Source organism: Squalius cephalus (genome assembly GCF_949319135.1).
Source record: "Squalius cephalus genome assembly, chromosome: 23".
Lineage (NCBI taxonomy): Eukaryota > Metazoa > Chordata > Actinopteri > Cypriniformes > Leuciscidae > Squalius > Squalius cephalus.
The window spans coordinates 21,195,287-21,219,118 of record NC_137144.1 but is presented as its reverse complement, the minus strand read 5'-3'; the positions used below and the strand labels follow the sequence as shown (position 1 = coordinate 21,219,118).

Here is a 23,832-nt window from a genome sequence, read left to right as displayed (position 1 = left end):
AGCGCGGTCTAGTCTTGTCGTTATTTTCCATTTACAAAACAAGCTGGCTATTGGCTATTATTCGCTTGATTTGGTCATGGGCCTATACGCTACAATACGTTTAGAGCGGCCGCTACTGGATGAGATGGCAAACAATAAAATAAAAAGCAAACGGTCTAATCATAGACTGTAAAAAATTAGCAAAACATGGCACTTTAAAAACCGGATAGTTTATTTATAGTTCGATTTCGAATATTTCACGTCATGTTCGAATGCATATTCGAATATCGAATAAAAAGTGACAGCCCTAAGCTATACTGCACATTCCTATTTGTGTGCATTCATACTAGATTGTGCTTGCTGTTTTGCATAGGAGTTTTCATTTGAGAATCTGTCTGGCTATATATTCAGTATATGTGCCTATTTAATATTTTTTTTTGTATTTTTATTGATTGCTTGTATGAGAAACAAGGCCATTGGATGACGGGAGGTACTGAGAGAGCAAATACATTAAAGATTATTTGGTTTACTCTTTTGATTAATTATTGTAAGGTTTGAGGTGATAATCAACAGACCAATTCAATTAATTTATCAATTAAAAGTGAGCAAACTGAGAACATGACAAATGTCCCAAAACAAAACCTGTTTGCACTTTCATCCATCTGAAATGTGACATATAGTCTATGAATTAATATTAGTCAGTATTAATAATTACAATGTGTAGCTTATACGCTTTAAAAATACTAGTGTGCATGTAATAAATACTGATGTGCTTGTTAGCAAATATAGGCTACATTAAAGATTTTGGAATAGTAGATATATAGCCTGGGAAAACCCAGACTTCTTCCGGCGAATTTTAATTCTCTCTCCAGGATAGTCTGGAGAAGAGCCCATTCAAACTCATTTCTGTGCCGCCGAAATCGCGGCACCAATCAGAAACGTTTGGGGAGGGATTTACATGATGACGACAGCGCAGCGACGCTGAAGGAGTTTTCATTACAAAGATGGATGCCGCCGTGGAACATCACTCGTTCGAATCATAGACAGTATATAAACGAATCAGTTATCGCGTCTGTTTTGAGCGATTAAAAACTTACCGTTTTCGTTAAAACCGGAGCAAAGAACAACACTCGAAGCATACGTCATCTCCTTCATCGATCTGATTGGATTTAGGACTATCCAATTGCGCCCAGAGGAATTTGAGCTACGTCGGTTGGTGACGCCCCTTTGGAAATGATTTGTCTACATAGCTTCGCCAGACCCTACACTCAGTTTCACCTGAGAAGGGTCTGGTTTTAACCAGGCTAGTAGATATATAAAGTTTGGCAGAAAATCTGTAGAGGAATGGAAATCTAAAGGGATTTGGGCTGTTGCCCATTTCTTGGATGATAATGGAAATTTGTTACTGGATAGAGAGAAATTCCAATTACTGTGTACCGTTAATTTTTTTTAATAGAATGATCAGAGCCATACCTTTAAGATTAACTGTACTCCAAAATCTCCCCAGAACTGAGACAGCTCTCCTTAGAAGGTTATGATTTCTGTGATAAAAAATGCACAAGAGTCATCAAATTCACCTTATTTATTAATCTAATCATTCGTGTCGATATGGGCAAGGAGAAAGCTGGATAGATGAGTCTGGACAAACTATCCATTTTAGATAAAAGAACCCTTCCAAAAATTGTAAGATCCCACTACAGCCATCTATTTAGTATGGACTTACATTTATCTATTCAACACATTTTTTTTTCTCCATAACATCTTTATCTTTAGAAATAATAATCCCCAAATATTTAACTTCCCTTTTAATTTGTATATTATATAATGACTGCAAAGGAAACTTATGCAATGTTAACATTACACATTTGTTTAGGTTTAAAAATGTAGTCCGAAGGAGGCCATCTATCTTTCCACTCGTCAGGAACCATATTCCAGTCCCCTCTAAAACATTATCAGATGGGTACCGCACTTTAGTTTCTGAGATCATATTAGAAATATCTTCTAACAATTTCTGTTTTTCAGCTGCATTGTTAAAGCCATAAATAGTAATTAGAATGAAAAAAACTACCATCAATTTTCAGTAGGCTACAACCAGTGACCACTTCCATCAGCTTTATGAACGACGACATCCCCAGACATTTGTTGAAGCATATTACCACTCCTCCTGAACGGTTAGAACCACGGCTGAAAAAAATCTTCTCCTCCCATTGATTAGTCCAGAAAGATGCATCCGAATCTCTTGTAGACACATACAATGAGCTTTCTGCCCTTTACAAAATAGAAAAACTGCTTTCCTTTTAACAATGTCCTTTAAGCCCCTAACCTTCATAGAACCAAAAATTATTTTGTCCTTAATCATTCCGCTAAAACAGAAAAAAAAAAAAAAAAAAAAAAAAAAAAAAAAACAGAAAAAGAGAACTATAAAACCACAAATCGAACCACCACTTGTAAGTTGTAAGCTCACTCAGTCACATATGAACCGCGACTTTCAGATAGAGCTGTAGTGTCCCATTGAAAAGTTTCCAACTGCTTGATTGACACTTAGAAATGTATCAATTCACCCGTCAACGTCGATCCGTCGTCCTTCAATGAAGCCATGGACCGCGAAAGAAAGCGAGCTTTCCTGCCCTCCAAATTGGTTTCGTTTTTGGAGGTTTCCTCCTTCTTTCTCCCAGGCTTTTCCCGCAGGATTTTTACTTGGAGTTGCAGGAAGAGATCCCTCTGCGTTCTCTTTTACTGTTTACAGAGACCTCCATTGCGTAGTCGTGCTCCATTTCTCTGGCCTCAATTTTCTTTTCAATATTAGGCGACAGATCTTTCCCTTTGGGGTCTAGTTTTAGTTTGGCAGGTTTAATCAATGTTTGTGAAGTCATCGCGTGACAAGTCAGTTGGAGTAACTCACTTCAAGCAAACTTTTGGGGACAACTATAACGAGCTTCAGAAAACACGAATGCCCAACCCGCAATTTTCGTACCGCCCCAGCCATATTCTAACTTGGTATGTGTAGTAGCCTACATTTTTGCAAAATATTTTAAGACTAAAAGCATGCAGTGCAACTGGACACAATCGTATGTCGTTTTTTTACTCACACTTTCACTTCCATCTGCTTCATATGGTAAGTTGTTTACGTTTTAAAATATTATTAGAAGTTTAAAACCTAATCTTTTTCAACGAATTAATTCAAGATTAATGAAGGTTATCGCGTACATGTCCTCCCTTACCTTTATAGAGTGTTGGGGTAGAGCGAGTCACAACGTAAACAGGGTTAATTAATTTACAAGAATGGATACAAGAAAGATCACTATAGCCAGATATAAATCCCAGTTGAGGTGGTGGGGCAGGGGCATCCTGTTACAATGTGCCACGCTATTAGAACTATGCAATTCTTTGATGTTTGTGATGTTATTAACATATAACTTTTATGAATTCTATTGGCAAACCATGAGAAAGAGGCGACTGCGAGTAAAGACTGCGAGTTGAGTTCAATATTCAGAAATTATTATTTCAGGAAATGCAAAGCATTCTGGCCCCTCTATTTGTCTCTTGTTCCATGAGAGCAGTGTGTGGATGGGGTGTGTCGTGTTCAGCTTTGTGTTTTTCTGAATGTCTGAATGCTTTTCTTCATCTATTTTGCTTTTGCTCACATTGTTTTGAACTATGTTGTATAGCTGTATTTGCAGTGTGTTCATTGTCAAACTCCAAAAGTTGTTTATTTTAATTATTAAAAACGGCATTATTTTATTTGAAAACGTTAATAATTGATTTTACTTACAAAATAATTTTGTTTGTCTAGTATATATATATTTTTGATTAGATCAGACAACATCTTAAGCTGTCATATAGTCGTTACAATGTGCCCCTCATGTTACAGTGTACCCTATGGGCATGTTGTTACTGTTCACTCATTAGGTTGTTTCATTAATAGCCTACAGTGTATACTTTTTTTTTCTTTATTTTATGAAGGTAACATTTTGCCATAAAGAATCGCATGCACAGGGTAAGATTTATGAAAGTGTACATAAGATTGTAAGCGTAAATTAAATTGCATTAGCATGAAGCTGCAGTTTCCCAATACATGAATTACACTTACGAATAACAGTAAAATGATGCAAATATTTTTTATTACCCTTCAAAGGCGATTTACACCTTCACAAATCTTCTTGCACATTCAAATTTAATTTATATTGTCTTATGTACACTTTCACAGATCTTACCCTGCACATGCAATTCTTTATGGCATCATTCTACCTTCATAAAATAAAGAAAAAGGTATACACTAGTCTGTATTAATGAAACAAGACCACACATTTGTACTGTAAAAATAAAAAATAAATAAAAAAATACCTGAACCCCAGTGAGTACAAACTGAGAAAGTCAAAAATTGTTAGGTTTTGCCCCGCTCTCCCCTACTCATATCATTTTCATTCTGAATGAAAGTATAAGTCATTGCCAAGATTCCAAGGTTTATGTTTTAAATTAAAAATAAAAAGGATGAAGCTTAAAAGTTTTATTGTATACAGTCTCATAGCCTACTATTGTAGAAATCAATCAATCAAGAATCAAATAATCAATAATGAACAATAATCCATTGTAATCACCAATAATCAATTTGTTTTTCAGGTTCTCACTCTTTTTGGTTCCTTTCAACTTACATTTGTGGAAAACAATTTCCTGAATTTAGTAGCACAACAACTTTGGATGACATCACAGTTGGATACTATGATTCAAAGGCATATATTCCAAGAGGGAATACAACAAACGAGGATGATGTGATTGATTCAGTTAACATAAAGGTTATAAGTGACTACATGTATAACTCCTTTTTTAGAAGAGCCAAACTGTTAAAGCAAGATAGCCAAAATGACAGTAAGTATCTGGCTCAAATCTATTAATCTATTTAAAAATGCACAAACTATTCATACTGTACAATACATATTCAATTGCTTAAATACATCTTTTCGATGAGCATATTTTTAATGTTTGATTTTAAATTTTTATTTTTTTAGGTGAAATCATTTGTGGAATCAGAATTAAAAGAATCATTTTATAATAATTTCTGCAAAATCTTCTATTATTGTTTCTTTATTAAAAATATAAAAAAAATATTAATATGCTTCTAATATTTTTAAAACATTGTCTGAAAAATAAAATGTAATGTAGTATAGCCTTTGAGCTGTGTTTATGATCGCTTTGATTTAGTGGGTTTCATTTTGCATTTAGACTGTGACCGTAAAGTATGAATGGGTGAGTTATAATGTGATTGGAATATTTAGATATTTGGGATATGGTCATTGGGCTCCTTTTGGGTTATTTTTGGTTGGCCATTTTGTTAAGTTGGCCTGGCAACCCTGCTACAATATCACATGTCACTAATATCAAACAGGTCTGAAAATTTTGCAGCATCTGTGAATGCTTGAGACGGCGACCTGCTCAAACTTAACAAGCATCGCGACTACAACCAGCACCGATTTAGCCGCAGACCTTGAAAATCTGTTTAGGAGTAGAGTTATCAGATTTAATTTTTATTATAAATGGTTTGGTAAACAATGAGTGTAAGATGAAGGAGGCCAATGTATGACAATCTCCCATAACAATTCTCCCTCATTTCCCTCACAGGTCTTCAGACACTGGTTGTGTGTGAGCTGCTGGACTCCGACAAGCCTGGAAAGATGACTGTTGCAGATGCTGCCAGAGGCTCCACCACAGATGAACTGCATTACATTAACAACACATTTACTTATACTGTGACTGTAAATATTAAACAAGAACTGATCAAACCTGACCTGGAAGAATTTAAGCATGATTTTGCAAATACCTTTTACCCACTTTGTATAACAACTCTCAAGAATTACCTCAAAAAGAGAAGAGATCAAATTAACAGAAAAAGTACGTACTCAAGGGCACATCTAAATTCCCTAAATTTGTCTTATGAAAACAAATGTAACTGTTTAGAGTAAATCTTCAGGATTAAAAATTAACCCATGTATTTATACATGTAAAACGTTCTCTTGCGTTCTCTTGTTTCTTTTTTTCCTCCTTCTACAGAAAAGCCCGATATCACACTCACACAAAAAGCAAACTCTGGAGGGTTTCGTGTGAGTTGTTTGGCAACAGGATTTTACCCTCGTCACATCAACCTGACCCTGTTCAGAGATGGACAGCCTGTATCTGATCATGAGATCACTGGAGGAGATCTGCTGCCCAATGGTGACGGGACGTACCAGATGAGGAAGAGTCTGGAGATCAGTGCAGACAAACACAAATACAGCTGCTCTGCCACACACCTCAGTCTGGACAACAAACTGGACATTGAGTTAGGTAATGAGCTTTTACAGAAATAGAAAGTATCAGATAAAATATTTACATGTTGATCTTATTCTAAATGCTTCCTCTTTTAGAAGATGAACCTTCCAGAGGTCACATAGGAGTTGTTGTTGCTGTCCTGCTATTGGTATGTGCGATGTCTGTGATTTTGGCAGTTGTTTGCTAGAGAAAAGGCAGACGGGAAGACAGAGACTATAGAGGTAGTCCCAACTTAATGATGTAGTATGTTTTTCTTAAAATATGAAAATATGATCTATTTGAATTTTTACAAAATAAATTTAAATGGAATATATTTGTCTTATTTTATTATTTATTTTATCATTCCATTTTATTTCATTTTAAAGTATACCGTACACTTGTGTACCATATTGAAGATGTCAAAAGACAGTATTAAACTATCAGCAGTATCAAACAATACGATACAATCTTTTTTTTTTATACCACCTATGTCTTATTTACATAGGCTATTACAGATTACAACTAAAAATGTTGTACAACTGCATTGTACTGTAGTATACTAGTGGGGTGAAATGAATTCAGGTACGCTGAGCTACATTTTCACACAAGTAGCACAATTTACCTTGTTTCACTTTATACTTTTTGTGCAGTCTAATTCTTTGTCTATTTTATCAAAAGTATACTATGCACTTTAGTTTTCTGGAGATAACACACTTAAATTTTTCTCCATTGATACAATGTCAATAAACCACTGATCTAAATAATTTAAGTGTTATTAACCAATATTTTTAAATATTTTAATATGATTGAACGAACCACTGGATATTATATGCATAGGAGTTGTGTATATATTAAATTATATTTATGTAATTTTACATATTCTTCTGGTTTTCTTTGGATTGGAAATTACATTTGAGAATCTGTCTGTCTACATTTCATACTTGATGTTCAGTTTCAGTTTAAACCATGTATCCAATTCAGAAAATATTTGTTGGTTTTTTATTTATCTGATTTAGAAGTATAGTGACATTTAAGCCTCGTTCAGACTGTCAGTGTCAAGTGTGAACGGCAAAAAAAAACAAATGGAATGGAAATGGAAATCCATGCAGTCTGACCGCTCTGATTGGCTTTTAAAATATAAAATTTACTTATCCAATCTGTCACGTATTAACGACACAGCAAAACAGCTGTTCTCCCGTTATAGACTGTGACAGGGGGACGTCACGAAGTAGAAGTTAAAGTCGCCCATGCGCAATAGAATGCCGTTGCCTGTCCATCAGCAGATGTTGCTTAAAGTCCCTATTGACTTTGGTCTGAATACAGTTGTCTTTGCTGTGTTCACTTGTTTAGCTAACAGATATTATATAAAAAAATGATGGTATAGTTGTTCAGATTGTTTGTAAATAAAACATTTACATCAAATATTGCCTGTTTGTGCCTTTTTATCTTATTTATTTCTAGCAGGGACGGACTTAGTTGTTTGGCGGCCCTTATCAATTCCAGGTATGGGGCCCCAACAGTCAAACTTTTAACTCAAAACACTCTTTTTCTATATATAGCCTACTTTTTTTCTATTCTGTTTTTTTTTTCTACATTTGTAAATAAACTGCATGTTAAAACTATTTGAAACCTGGAACTTTTATTTTCTCAATGTGAAATTAAATACATTTGAATTCACAAATAAAAAAAACCTAAATTCACAAACAAACTGTTTACAGTTAATTAACCATATTTGCGATTACTCTTTCAATTAATGCGTAACAACCCGGAACTTTTGTATTTTCTCAATGTAAAAAAAAGAAAAAAATATTCACAATAAAAGAATTTTTTTTTATCTGACAGGTGTTTTTGGGCAGAAAGCAGGATCGTCACTTATTAAAACTCGTGTGCTATTCACGTCTGTGTGCTGTTCATGTTCACAGGCTACACTCACCGGCACATTGCCTATGTTTACATGCACACCTTTTGTTTCAGTCGGACTGAATTCATTCCGAATGATGAATCCGAACATAGTGTTTACATGAAAACTAAATAAAGTGATTGTGTGTATATGTGCACGTTTATAGTATGGAAGTAAAATAATGACAAATGTTTTTGAAACAAAAAAGCTTGTTGAATTGCACTAGGCCTACTTGAAAAAAATATGCATTGCATTACCGTGCTTGCATTTAATGCATTGTCTCTTTAGGGCTTGCATTTTTATGGGCTGAAATTCAACATGGTTGTATATTCAGTATATATTATTTAAGACGTGAATATTTCAATTCAAAACATTTCAAGTCAGGTCAATTCACCATCATTTATATAGCGCTTTTAACAATATGGATTGTTTCAAAGCAGCTTTACAGAGATCATAGGAAATTACCGTAACAGATTGTTTAGGCCTTACAACAGCTCTAGGATAAAGTTATTGTTTAGCTAAAGTTAGTTTTGTTTGATTGATTCACTTCCGTTGCGAAGATCATTAGTTATAAACTTAGGGGCCGCTAACACAACACCGTTCTAACAGGAAAACCCTTAAAGTGCTCCGGCCGCCCATCCGCACAAAACAGTGCTTGGTGTCTTGAGAATGCACTCCCTGAAATAGGTTCGAAGGTGCAAAAGATTATCCATTATCTCTGCGCAAATCTCAAAAACGCAAACCCGCAAAAACACAGACGTTGTGCACATGCGCAGTACGTGTTCAGTCCAAAGGTCTGCGCGTTTGAATATATATGTGCGCAGGCATGTAGTCCTTCTTTACAAATCAACCCTCAATAAACTATTTGTCTGGCCTTAAAAATGTATAATTTTTATAAATAATATAATTTTTTAAAGAAATATATAATTTATAACATTAATTTTTATAAAAAAATGTATACAATTTGGTGCTAAATAGGAAAAGGATCTACCGCCAGCAGTCGATTTTGACATTCTAGGTATTATCAACTGGCTGGAATTTTGAGATCGCAATAGACATGAAGGATAATGCGTTAAGAGTTCGCTCAAGTACTGGGGAGCTTAACCATTTAGTGCTTTGTAAGTGATCAGCAATATTTTAAAATTTATACAATGTTTAATAGGGAGCCAATGCCGTGTTGACAGAACGGGGCTAATATGGTCATACTTCCTGGTTCTGGTAAGAACTCACACTGCTGCATTTTGGACCAGCTGTAGTTTGTTTACTAAGCGTGCAGGGCAACCACCCTGTCATGAACGCATGAACTAATTGTTCTGCATTTTTCATTGAGAGCATATGACGTAATTTAGATTTATTTTTAAGATGAAAAAATGCGGTTTTACAGATACTAGACACTTGACTTTCAAATGAAAGATTGGTATCAAAGAGCACAAACTGGTTCCTAACCGACGACGAAGACAGGACAGAGCAGCCATCAAGTGTTAGACAGTATTCTAGGTTATTACGTGAGGAAGTTTTTGGTCCAAAGATTAGAATCTCTGTTTTTTTTTCAGAATTAAGTAGTAGGAAGTTGCTAGTCATCCATTTTTTATATCAGCTATGCATTCCGTTAGTTTTGTGAATTGGTAAGTTTCATCAGGGTGTGAAGAAATATAGAGCTGCGTATCATTAGCATAACAATGAAAACTAATGCCATGCTTCCTAATGATTTCTCCCAAGGGTAGCATGTACAGAGTGAACAGCAGCGGTCCTAGTACTGAGCCTTGTGGTACGCCATACTGAACTTGTGATCGATAAGACATCTCTTCATTTACTGCTACAAACTGATAACGGTCAAATAAGTATGATTTAAACCATGCTAACGCAATTCCACTAATGCCAACAACATAATTTTCGAGTCTATTTAAAAGAATGTTGTGGTCGATAGTGTCAAATGCAGCACTAAGAAAACTAAAGTTTTTTTTTTTTGTATCACAGACAACTTATTTTCAGTTTGTATAACTGTTATTTACAAAAGTTGAGTCAACAGGAAAAAGCTTGGGGAAATTAGTACTAAGATTTTTTTTTGTTATACAGCCTTACATTTTTTTACAGTGTGGAGGTGATGCCCTGAGGGTGGATGGAAGTGTAGGCATGATGGGGCTGCCAGACCAATTGTCATCATCCTCATCCTCACTGGACAAAATCACTCGCCTAGAAATTTATAATATACAAGCACAATCAATGAGTTAAAGCATTTTAAAAACAGTTGGTTAAAAAAGTATACATTTTGGAAAAGAGGTGATACCACTATACACAGGGTTCGTACACATTTCCACCAGAGAATTTCCATGACTGATTTATATACAGTATGACTACACTCTGGATACCAGAGAGACCCTCACATGGATCCTTAACATCTGTTCCAACACCCCATGCCCCCTTCAGGCATGCACAAATCCATTTGTATACATTTCTTTTCCCCCCTTAACATGTGATTGTTACTTTTATTAGGCTAATTGATTACATTTAATATTATGTATTGGTTAATCATATATCTGTTGTCCACAATAAGAATCCTTCCCCCTACAGAAAAACAGTCATCGCCACGAGAGGAGGAGATCAGTGTCTGTCCATCATTGTAACGCCTGTATTGTTCCCATGTAGCAATTGAATTAATCATTGGTCCAGAAAAGTGGAGCTGTTTAAGTGGGCTGAAAACTGATGTTGTCTTTTGGCTTGCCACTTTCTGCTTCTCATGGATCCTCCTGACGAGTTGTTGGACGGTTTTGAGGCCGAAGTTTTTTCAGTTTACCAAAAAATGTCTCAAAAGGAAAAGCTGAAACACTATCCAACGGGCTGAATTTTCGTGCATCTAGAGCTAGGTGGATCAATGAATGTTATAGCTGACAAATTCAGTGCCATAAATTGCAGCAAAATCTGTTACAAAGAGTTTCAAAATCTCCTCAGCATAGTCACAATTGTCAGGAGAACATAAGGCAGGACTCAGAAGAATTCTCATAGATACTGATAGAAGTAAAAAGCTTCTGTTCATTCTACTGGGTATATTATTGAGGAGAATAGCCGAAGCTCTGTAGCTTTCCATGTGCTGAGTTCAAACAAGGATCGTGGTTTCCTTGCAAAATTGCTAGGTAAATATTGCCTGATAGAAACCATATATGCTGAAATTACAACAAAAAACTTCATAGACTGCCTGCATTTCAGCGGCCCCTTCAACCAAAGAAATATTAACTTACGCATTGTCCCCAAGCACACAAGGTGCATATAATCTAACACAAAACTGGTAACTAAACCTATACCCAGATCATTTAGGAGGAGGCTGACAGTTGGTGCTGTTGATAGCCTTGCCTACCAAATTGCTCATCTGTCCTGAGCTCTGCTGATATTTCAGGATACCTTCCCATTAATGTACTGGCCTTTTTGAGTGCACCTCTCACACCCAATAGCCTGTATGGCCTTTGGAGTATTTAAGAAAGGCACGAGCAGGTGCATCACAAATAAAAGCATTGGGTAATAGTACCCTGAAATGTACACCATTGTACACAATACCACTCTGAGAAATGGCTGAGTACACTCCAATTACAAACACACTACACCCTGGAATTTCCTTAATCATACCCAGAATAGGCCACAGACTCATACTGGAGCTACGGAATAAGGGCAATCCATTGATGTTAATTTAAAGTGTGAGAGTATCAGTCACATTTGCTAAATGTCCTAAAGATGTTAGTTCAGCTATGAGAGCATTTTCGATTCCAAAGTGGTAGTAGGACCCCCCAGCCATATTCGCCACATTGCAAGATCTGTCAGTGGACATAAGAGTTCTGCCATCCATTGGGATATCAAGGCCCTTCCTCCTTAGGATTTTAAGAAGTGCAGACAGCGCTGTTTGTGGTATGTTGAATTCTGCAAGCCCACATAAATCATTGTCATTATCTTCCAAGTCAAAACATACATCTCCATGCAAATAACAGTCACTATCACAACCAGGCATATCACCTGGCACCCAGTTTTCAGAATCCAAATCATCAAATGAGGAAATATTAAAATCATTAAAAAAATCTGAGGAATTTTCATCTTCTAAATCATTTGATGAATTCTCAAAACAGTTCTGATCACAAGCATCATAGAAAGTGTCCGTGGAATCTTCGCTTTCAGTATGCTTTAAAGCTACACTGTGTAACTTTTTTAGTTGATTCTTAGCAAAAAACACTTAGTTCTTTCAAAAATATATGTGCTCATTAATGTATATTTACTTCTTTCAAGTAATAAAGTATTCTCTTAAGTTTATAATCTGCCATTGAAAATACATACGGGTGAGGGGTTCGAATGCCGGTCGCCATGTTGCCCCTCCATCTTGAAACTACATTAGCCAAAGAGGGACATACCTGTAAATTCAAGCTTCGCCTTTTGCGTTTTTCACTCAGTGACACCGTGACGAATGCGAGGGGGAGATTACTCGCGAGCTGTGTGTGTGTGTGTGTGTGTGTGTGTGTGTGTGCGTGCGTACTCACATTTGAAAGAGAGAATTAAAACGTCAACGCGACAGACAAATCAGCAAGACCATAGTCAATATTGGAGTAACTTTTCCCAGATGGAAAGAGCTCATGAGGAGAAAAGATTTTAAAACGGACGCCGAGGTTGCCTGCTTTCTTCTCGACAGGTAATTCAGCCTGTTGTAATTCATTTGTGTAAATTCGAAGTTTTATAGTTGATTGTCTAACCATAGCATGGTTGTGCATAACGCCAGAACGACCTCTAGTATAACTTCATCCTCGGGTCAATGGTGAAAAAGTATTGTTTACCTTGTAACATAAATCTGTGCTGCGACAGATCACAGGTGATGAATAGTTTTAAAGGCGCAATTTTTTAAGCTATATATAAAAAAGGACACTGAACGTTTTAGTTATTTTTAATTGCTTTTACTTTGTACACATTGTAACGTTAGCCTAATCTGATTATGCTGGGATAGCCGATTCCAAGGGTGACGTTTACCTCCTGACATCTGTCCTGTAGTTTTATTCATTTTAGACGTATTGTTTATTATTGTCATGGACGAAGTGATAACTGGAAGCCATGTTAATCTTGGAATAATACGGCTACCGTAGGAGTAAAAACGCCCTCGGAATTGAGAGGAACAGAAACTAAAATTCATTGGGTAGTCATATACAATTTCACCGCTAGATGGGGGTAAAAATCACACAGTGTAGCTTTAACATACATCCAGTGGGTATTCCTTTTCAGAATCATATGCCAACAAATCATCAATCATAGACTCTTTTTCAAGTAGATGCAAATGTTCCTCCACTTTCGCTGATATTTTCCTCCTTTTAATTCTTTCTGAACACAAAACACACACACACACACACACACACACACACACACACACACACACACACACACACACACACACACACAAAAAGAGTTCCTTGTTTTTATCTTCTTTTTATCCTTTATTTCCTTGGCATTCTATGTAAAGACGTTGATACAATTAGAAAGCATAACAGGGGCGTAAAACTGCCTGGGGCGTATATCTACCGGCTCCAGGTCTGTGGACTCCCCCTTCTCATTCCCTCTGCAGGATCGCCAAGGAAATCTAAAAGTTGAACGTGCCCCCTGTCGAGCAAAAAATAAATAAAAAATGGACTGACAAAACAAAACATGCTGAGACCATAGACTGTAAAAAAAAAAAAAAAAAAAAAGTGAGATGCAGCCATATTCTAACTCGGTACATGTGCAGGCACATTGTGCAGGCACATTGTGCAGAATATTTGAAGACTAAAAGCATGCAGTGCAGGGCACAATCTTATGTCCTTGTTTTTTTACTTGCACTTTCACTTCCATCTTCAGATGGTAAGTTGTTTAGCCTTTTTAAATATTATTAGAATTTTAAAACCTAATCTATTTCAAGGAATGAATTTAAGATTAATGAAGATTATCGCGTATAATCTCCCTGACCTGAATAGAGCGTTGTGGTAGAGCGAGGCACAACCTTGTTTTATACGGACACACCTGGGGTTAGTTATAACACATGGTTTAAGGTTTCTATGCTAGCATGACAAAAAGTTTGACCCATTTACTTGTTGCCATTTCAACACTATATGCATATTCAAATATGCATTAAAAAAGGTATGGCAGAACAAATATTTAATAATAGCAAGTAGCCTACATTCCTTACTAAAGTTTTTTTTTTTCATTTCTAAACCGAGAAAGATCAGCATTTTTTTTTAATCTCTAATCTGTGATTTAGCAGTTTAGATAGTTATTTAATGCTTCGCTAACAAGCAGGAGACACTAGCCAGATTTAAAGTTGAGGTGGTGGTGGGGCACGTAATTCTGTTACAATGTGCCACGCTATTAGCAGGGACGTGCAGAGAGTTCCTCAGGGGCAGGGGCTCAAATGTAAAAAATGGGGCATATGCTCAGAAAGGTTGCATTTATTTGATCAAAAAAACAGAAAAAACAGTCATATTATGAAATATTACTACAATTTAAAATAATGGTTTTCTATTTTAATACACTTTTTCAGGATTCTGAGTTTAAAAAGTTAAAAAAAGTACAGCATTTATTTAAAATAGAAATCAATACTTTTGTACCAATATACATACCGTTCAAAAGTTTGGGGTCAGTAATCTTCTTTCTTTCTGAATCCTGAAAAAAGCATCACAGGTTCCGAAAAAAACATTAAGCACCACAACTCTTTCAAACATTGATAATAAATCAGCATATTAGAATGATTTCTGAAGGATGAAGACTGGAGTAATTATACTGAATATTCAGATTTGCATCACAGAAATAAATACAATTTTAAAGTATATTAAAATAGAAAACCATTATTTTAAATTGTAATACTTTTTTCTGCATTTTTGATCAAATAAATGCAGGCTTGATGTGCAATAAGAGACTTCTTTAAAAAACATAAAAAAATATTAATGTGTCCAAATTTTTGACCGTTACATATTGTATATATATATATACTATTGCTGCATAATAATAAAAAAAAGTAAATAATAAAGTCCTTTCACATCACCATTTCGCGTGTTGTTGTCAGCCTACACTTCACATAATAAGCCTGTAGGTGGCGCCTGGGCTTCATTTAACCAACTATGATAGTTTGATCAAATGGTAAACGGTGCGTACAAGTGACTTGAATACTACTTACCATTAATGCTACTTTTGGTGCTGGTTTTGTGCAGTGCTTTGTAATCAATTAACATCATTACTTCAACGACGCAGATTCAGATCGCTTCATAAATGTAAATTTGTCTGTCCATGTAATTTCCAGACGATTTATGAATGACCGGAAAGATTACCGCTCCACTTCACATTGTCCAATGCAAATTGAACTTGTTGTGCCAGAGGATGATTGGTCTGTGTTAAACATGACAAACAGGCATCAATGAATTATGTAATATTTTAAAATATGTATATTTTCAATTGAATAGACACACTACCTTGAAAAAAAAGTTTGGTTAGGCCAAATTAAAAAAAGTTTGGTTTATTTTTTTTCCTGCCATTTGGCCCAGTAGTGCACAACACAACGAAATTTAAAAAGCAAACATAAGTTCACAACACAACGAAATGAATCCACAACACAATGGAAATGAGCCACAACACAACGGAAAATGTACAACACAACGAAATGAATCCACAACACAACGGAAATGACTTGAGCCACAACACAACGGAAAATGTACAACACAACGAAATAAAGCCGCAACACAACGGAAATGAGCCACAACACAACGAAATAAAGCCGCAACACAACGGAAATGCTCCCGAGGGCTCTCGGAGCACGATAAAGTTAGTTCTCTTACGAGAGGTTCTCTCGTACTGCATAATATCTTACGCTATGGGGAAATCTCTTTTCCGCGAGATACTGAAGCCAAAAAATTGTCCTTAAAGGGGGGGTGAAATGCTCATTTTCACTCAATCTCCTGTTAATCTTGAGTACCTATAGAGTAATATTGCATCCTTCATATCTCCAAAAAGTATTTTGTTTTATTAAATTTTTAACATAAAGATAGGCTGTACCGAGTCTTTCCGGAAAAAACCGAGCGGCTGGGGGCGGGCCGTGTGGGCGAAGCTTAGCTGTGCTAACGCGCCAAGCTAGTGACAACACACAGAGACATTTGTTCAACAAACAGTTTTACTCACCGTCCGGTTCCAACGCACGACCGCGGATTTTTATCATTGTGACTGCTCGATCCTTAAGCATTAGACGATCTGCAAATCCGTAGATCTGGGCTTTGTTTATAAAACAATCATCGTCGAAATGCAGGGAACAACAGTCTTTACACAACTCCGTTTATGCTCAGGAAAACAAACTCCATCCACGGGTTCCTTAACGCTGGGTTCTTTGGGAATCTGTGCAGGGTTGTCTTGCCCTGGCAACCAAAAACACACTTCTTTGGTGACATTGACTTCCCAAAAGCCGGGCAGGGCGCTTTGATGGCGAACTGCTTTCACTCTCTTGCTCTGGTCTACGAGTGCGCGCGCGGCCGCGATCTTACCGGAGAAGTGCCCTTAGGACCCATATAAGGAAATTCCGCCCTATCTTACGTAAGACAGAGCCATACTCGAAAAAAACTTTCCGAAACTTGTGACAAACCGGAAGGAGTATTTTTGGAACAAAAATACTCCTTCAAACGTACAACTTAGTTTTTGAAACTTTGTCCATGTTTAGCATGGGAATCCAACTCTTTACCAGTGTAAAAAACTCAGTATGCATGAAATAGCATTTCACCCCCCCTTTAATTTTGGAATAATGTAAAACGCGTTGCGGCAGCATGCAGACATAGGCGAGACAGGTCGCGCCTATTGGCTGCCCTGCGGCAACTGCAGCAGCCTATCGAGAGAGGCCCCCGTGACGTCAGATCCAATGGGGGCGCTTCGCGCCCACTACGTCACGTCCCGCCGAAACTCACGTGGCGTGGGCCTTATAAATATAGCTTGACAGGCTGATTCCACTGATTTTCATCTCTTCAGCGGAGCTCACGCATCGCTGGATACTGAGAGAAAGAAGCCGTGCCGTCAGAGAAAGCCTTTCAGCGGGACGAGCCTTGCACCTTGCACCTTGCACCTTCAGTCGGCGTTCCTGCTGCGCTATCCGGCGCACTATATCCTTTTCACTGCTAGTGTGTGTTCGCCGCTGCGACTCACATTCTCTCTCTAAAAGAGCCGAGCGTCTTTCTCAAGATGTCTCGTAACCCTTGTGGCTCGTGCCGAGCCCCACTCAGCGACGGGGACCGCCATGTCATCTGCGTTTCCTGCCTGGGTGAGGATCATGCAGCTCTCGCGCTCGCTGACGGTGGATGCCCTCACTGCGAGCTATTGCCCATGGTGACTCTGAGGACTCGCCTGGCATCTTTTGCCAAGACTGCACTTGCACCCACTGCGGTGCCGCGCCGTGCTCAGCGGGTCCCGGAACCTCCTCCAACCGATAGAAGCTCACCGGTTCGCCCGCCAGCTTCACCGCCTGCTTCACCTGAGTCTCTCACTCCCGGACAGCGGCTGCAGTCTGCCGCTGCTTCCGTCTTAGATAATGACGAGGAAGCGGCATCTGTAGAGGAGGACAGCTGCTCTATCCTGGCGTCAGGCAGTGAGGATTGGTCGAGCTCTGTGGACCTCGCCCCCTCTGCTCGCGAGTCTTCCGGGAAAAGGGCTAGCATCGAAGCAGAGCTGACGCGTCTGCTCTCACAGGCTGTAGAGAGCCTCGGCCTCGAGTGGTCGGCGCCTGCCGAGCCTGCGCACAACCGGCTGGATGTTTTTTTCCTGCAAGGGGACCGCGTTTCAATGCCTTCAAGACCCGCGCCGTTTCTTCTTGAGCTTCATGAAGAACTCGCAATGTCTTGGAACGCCCCCTTCTCAGCCAGGATGCGTACCTCTGCCTCGGCAGCATTCTCCGTGGTGGATGGTGCTAAAGCTAGAGGATACCATTCTCTTCCTCTGGTGGAAGAAGCTGTAGCGGCCCATCTTTGCCCGCACTCTGCTGGACGGCGCGCTAAGACGGCGCTACCATCTAAAGCTTGCCGCACGACTTCAGCCATGCACAGTCGCGCTTACACCGCCGCTGGACAGGCTGCATCGGCGTTGCACACAATGGCCACCCTGCAGATCTTCCAGGCCGACCTTCTCCGCAAAATGGATGAGGAAGGACCGGGAGCTGTCAGCTTGCCAGATTTAAGGAGAGCCACGGATCTTGCACTCCGCGTCCCAGTGCCCACAAACACTACACACTGCATGTCTCACGGTTTCTGTAAAAGCGAAACCAACACATACAGTCAGCTCAAGCCGACGGTGTTTTCAGTGTAGTAAATGTGCCCGCTGTCCCGCGCCCACATTCACTCACAGACATGACAAACCCCACGGGGTCCCCCCCGCTCGCTCTCTCTCAGCAAACCGCCATAAGAGAGTCGAGCGCGGGCAGGCTGCCCGCTGTGATCAGCGCGCCTCCCGCCTCGAACGCTGCAAGCACGGCATCTATGTTACAGCATACAGAAGCTCTCCGGCCGCCGCTATGTCACGTCCAGAGCCCAGATTTCATTCAACCCTAGCTATTCATGCAGATGCGTGGGCAAAGCTTCCCGGGGTATCAGAATGGGTGCTGAACATTATAGAAAGAGGCTATTCGCTACAGTTCGCTCGACGATTGCGCGGTGCGAATCGAAACTCTTCTGATTATTTTTTTTTTACTCCTCTATCAGAAATCTTGCGAGGAGCACTGGTCGAGGCAAATTTATGGTGAAATTATTGTCTTTCCACTTCCGTATTATGGCCCCAAAAGTGCTCACTGGACCATTCAGAAGCTTAGAATGGCGCCTATAACCAATGCCATCATTATGTTTTGCAACAATTAGGTTGCGAAGGTCTTGAGACAGCTCTTTGCTTTTACCCATCATGAGATGTGTCTTGTGTGACACCTTGGCAATGAGACCTTTTTGTAGGCCATCATTTGGGACTGAACCAGCTGTTATTAATTTCCACTGACAGGGGGCTGGATTGCTTTTTAATTACTGTAAGTTTTCAGCAGTTGTCTTGGCTTTCCATGCCTTTTTGCACCTCCCTTTCTTCATGTGTTCAATACTTTTTCCCTGTGTCATTTCACATTATTACACATAACTTCATTTCTGAACTTATTTTTGTTTGTTTCTTTGTATGTATGGCTTACTTGGGTTGTTACCAACATCTGGTGAAAATTTCATGTCAATAGCACCTTTGGAAATATATTTACTGAGAAAAATGATGACGTGTTCAATACTTATTTCCCCCGCTGTAAAAGGACACCATGTCAGTGGTGGCCTATATAAATCATCAGGTCCTGAAACCTTTACAGGCTGACGGAGCGCCTCTTGGTCTGGGCTCAGCACAATCTGCGCTTGCTGAGAGCAGCGCACGTGCCTGGCCACCTGAATGTCGGACCAGACAGACTGTTCAGGAACAATGTTCCAGCAGGAGAATGGTCTCTCCACCCGCAGACAGTCCAGCTGCTGTGGGACATATTCGGCAAAGCGAAGGTAGACCTGTTTGCGTTTCAGGAAAACGCTCACTGTCCGTAATTTTTCTCCAAGAGCAGGGATGCGCAGGCCCGCGTCTGGCCCCGCTGCCCGCTCTATGCTTTTCCCCCCGTCACGCTCCTACCTCAGGTATTAGAGCAGATCAGGGAAAACGGATGCTCAGTGCTACTAGTGGCTCCATTCTGGAAGAACCAGGCTTGGTTCCCGGTTCTGATGCAGCTGACAAGCATTGCCCCATGGCCGATACCAGTGAGGAGGGACCTCCTCTCTCAGGCCAAGGGCTCGATCTGGCATCCTCGCCCGGAGCTTTGGTCCCTACATGCGTGGGCCATCAACTGCTAACCTCCAGGAGGGAGTGTTAAACACGATCATGCAGGCTAGGGCCCCATCTACGAGACAGCTCTATTCCTCGAAATGGTCTGTGTTCTCTAGCTGGTGCACAGCCCGTGGCATATCACCCCCAAATTGCGGGGTGACGGAGGTTCTATCCTTCCTGCAAGAGCTACTGGATAAGGGCAGAACCCCATCCACGCTCAAGGTTTACGTAGTGGCCATAGCAGCGTTTACTAAACCGACGCTTGGTAAAAAACGAATCGTGATATTGATAAATTAAGACTGCCGACTCTATAGAACAATGGCAAGGAAAACTAACTTTACTGCGCTCCGAGAACCCTCTAGTGGTCGTGAGCATTTCCGTTGTGTTGCGGCTTTATTTTGTTGTGTTGTACATTTTCCGTTGTGTTGTGGCTTATTTCCGTTGTGTTGTCGCTCATTTCCGTTGTGTTGTGGCTTAATTTCGTTGTGTTGTCGCTCATTTCCGTTGTGTTGTGGCTTAATTTCGTTGTGTTGTGAACTTATGTTTGCTTTTTAAATTTCGTTGTGTTGTGCACTACTGGGCCACTGTAGTACAGCCATATACTCACTGAAAGAACCATAGTGTCTTCATAATCTTTTTTTAATGAACAAGACCATTTGTAGCCTGGTAATACCAAACTCTGCTACTTCGCTTTGCTTCGTAGACCAATCATAACGTTTGGTTATGACGTGTGTTATGTGCAGGCTCAGCCGCATCTAACTTCCACTGTAAACACATGTATGATGCGAAAACAAAACCATTGAGCGAAATACCGGAGTGAACATGGCTGTGAACGACTTTTGCAGATTATGTGAAGTAAATCTATGCATCCACGGTACAATCAGCATCTACGTCACAGCTCTCAGCCCGCCCTCTGTTCGTTGATTGGCCGGCTGTTTTGAGGCCGGAGGAAAACTGGGAGATAGGTCGCTATCTCAGACTGAGTACAGAACGAACTGAAATTGAGCGGAAGTACGAAGTCTGACGTAGTTAGGCTAGACCATTTGTACTAGACGTGTAAAAAATAAAAAAAAAACCCTGAAACTAAAGGTGAATTTACACAATCTGAGTTAAGTCAAAAAGTGTTAAGCTGTGCCCCGCTCCCATATCATTTTCATGCTGATTGTAAGTGGAAGTCAATGCCATGATTCCCAGGCTTATGTTTAAAAGTAAAAGTAAATATAGGATGTAGCTTAACATTTTTATTGTATACAGTCTCATATAGCCTATACTATAGAAATCAAGAATCAAATAATCAATAATAAAAACAATAATCCATTGTAATCACCAATAATCAATTTGTTTTTCAGGTTCTCACTCTTTGTGGTTGCTTTCAACTTACATTAAGGGAGAAACACAATTTCCTAAATTTAGTAGCACAATAACTTTGGATGACATCACAGTTGGATACTATGATTCAAAGACATATTTTCCAAGAGGGAATATGACGAATGAGGATGATGTGATGAATTCAGATTACATAAAGGGTATAAGTGACTACATGTATAACTCCTTTTTGAGAAGAGCCGCACTGTTAGGGCAAGACAGCCAAAATGACAGTAAGTATCTGGCTCAATGACATCTATTAATCTATTTAAAAATGCTATTCATACTGTACATATTCAATTGCTTAAATACATCTTTATGATGAGTGTATTTTTAATGTTTGATTTTAAATTGATTGTTTTTTAGTTTTTTTTTAAACCCATCCCCAAAAAAGTGAAATGAATGATGAATTAATTATATTTATAAAAATGTTTTAATTTTAAAAAGGAATTATGTTTTATTTACAAAGACAATTTTAGAGTTATCATATATAAAAAAACAACAACAAAATGCTAAACAAAGAGTGTAAGATGAAGGAGGCCAATACTTGACCATCTCCCATTCTCCCTCATATTTCCCTCACAGGTCTTGATGTTTATCAGACACTGGTTGTGTGTGAGCTGCTGGACTCCGACAAGCCTGGAAAGATGATTATTGCAGATGCTGCCAGAGGCTCCACCACAGATGAACTGCGTTACATTAACAACACATTCACTTATACTGTGACTGTAAATATTAAACAAGAACTGATTAAACCTCACCTGGAAGAATTTAAGCAGGAAATTGAAAATACCTTTTACCCAGTTTGTATAACAACTCTCAAGAATTACCTCAAAAAGAGAAGAGATCAAATTAACAGAAAAAGTACGTACTCAAGGGCACATCTAAATTCCCTAAATTTGTTTTATGAAAACAAATGTAACTGTTTAGAGTAAATCTTCAGGATTAAAAATTAACCCATGTATTTATACATGTAAAACGTTCTCTGAATCATCTCTTGTTTATTTTTTTCCTCCTTCTACAGAAAAGCCCAATATCACACTCACACAAAAAGCAAACTCAGATTCTGGAGGGTCTCGTGTGATTTGTTTGGCAACAGGATTTTACCCTCGTCACATCAACCTGACCCTGTTCAGAGATGGACAGCCTGTATCTGATCATGAGATCACTGGAGGAGATCTGCTGCCCAATGGTGACGGGACGTACCAGATGAGGAAGAGTCTGGAGATCAGTGCAGACAAACACAAATACAGCTGCTCTGCCACACACCTCAGTCTGGACAACAAACTGATCATTGAATTAGGTAATGAGCTTTTACAGAAATAGAAAGTATCAGATAAAATCTTTACATTTTGATCTGATTCTAAATGCTTCCTCTTATAGAAGATGAACCTTCCAGACTTCACATAGAAGTTGTTGTTGCTGTTGCTGTTGCTGTTGCTGTCCTGATGTTGGTGATATGTGTGATTGTGGCAGTCATAAGGATTAGAAGGTCAAGAAGTAGGCCAACTTAATTTTCTGGTATGTTTACCTTCAAGATAAAACGTGATCTATTTGAATATTTACAAGATCACTTTATGTATAATGGAATATTTGTGACAAATACTAAAATACCACCATTTTCTGGAGCGTGATAAAATGACTACAAACCTCATTTTGACTTTGATACAAATTATTATTACTGTAAAATCCTCAGAATGGAATAACAGCTAGATTATTGTCTTATATATTAAATCACATTTATATCCATTTACAGATGAACATAATGTTATATAGATATCTGAAGATATCCATCCATTTGATGTTTGATGTTAGTGTTGTAATAAATACTGATGTGATTGTTAGCAAATATAGGCTACATTAAAGATTTTGGTCTTGTTTTAAGTAATCTTTTATCACAGATTAATCTAATGTGTGTTTCACACAGAGCCATATCCTCAGACACCATGTTAATCAATCATTTAGATACATTATATTGTATACATATTGTTTTTAAAATATCATTGTAAATGTCTGCACTCACTGCTGTTCCTTCCACGGCATCTAGAATGTTGTCTCCTAGTCTATACTTCGATTTACGATCAAATCAAGTAAGATTGTGCAGAAGTTCATTTCTTTCTTTTTAATGGCATATTTTTAGATTTATTGCTTCATCATCATCTTTCTAGACTATATGAATGTGAAAATATGTTTGGCAAATTTTTATGCTTGTTCTAAATTATTTTGAGTCATATTGAGGCCCCCTTAGAAGTTTGCAGAGGCCCCCGGCCCCCTTAGTTGAGAACTGCTGTAGTTAATGGCTCATATTTCCTGTAAAACATCTGACAGTCAACCTGCTCTTATTGTTTAATGGAGCATCTTCTACATTACACAAACAAATTCTTTACATTTAAAATACTCATACATTTCATGTTTATCAATTCATTTTTATTGTTAAATATTTTTCTTTTCTTTCTTTTTTTTCTGTAATACAA

At 38.6% G+C, this 23,832-nt stretch overlaps 1 protein-coding gene across 3 annotated transcripts; it reads left to right on the top strand.

The window, feature by feature from the left end:
• The first annotated feature begins 2,472 nt into the window (after nt 1–2,472).
• On the top strand, nt 2,473–23,244 carry LOC307151992 (class I histocompatibility antigen, F10 alpha chain-like). Of its 3 annotated transcripts, none has more exons than XM_079860296.1 (5): nt 2,473–3,094; nt 4,600–4,845; nt 5,596–5,865; nt 6,025–6,297; nt 6,381–7,680. In XM_079860296.1, the coding sequence occupies exons 1-5, from the start codon at nt 3,025–3,027 to the stop codon at nt 6,467–6,469; spliced, it is 948 nt and encodes a 315-aa protein (XP_079716422.1). In that variant the 5' UTR covers nt 2,473–3,024; the 3' UTR covers nt 6,470–7,680. The 3 variants fall into 3 exon arrangements, with proteins under 3 accessions (XP_079716422.1, XP_079716421.1, XP_079716420.1); XM_079860295.1 differs by having other exon boundaries at nt 6,378–7,680; XM_079860294.1 differs by lacking the exons at nt 2,473–3,094; nt 4,600–4,845; nt 5,596–5,865; nt 6,025–6,297; nt 6,381–7,680 and adding exons at nt 13,904–14,014; nt 21,343–21,591; nt 21,944–22,222; nt 22,383–22,661; nt 22,742–23,244.
• The last annotated feature ends 588 nt before the right edge of the window (nt 23,245–23,832 follow it).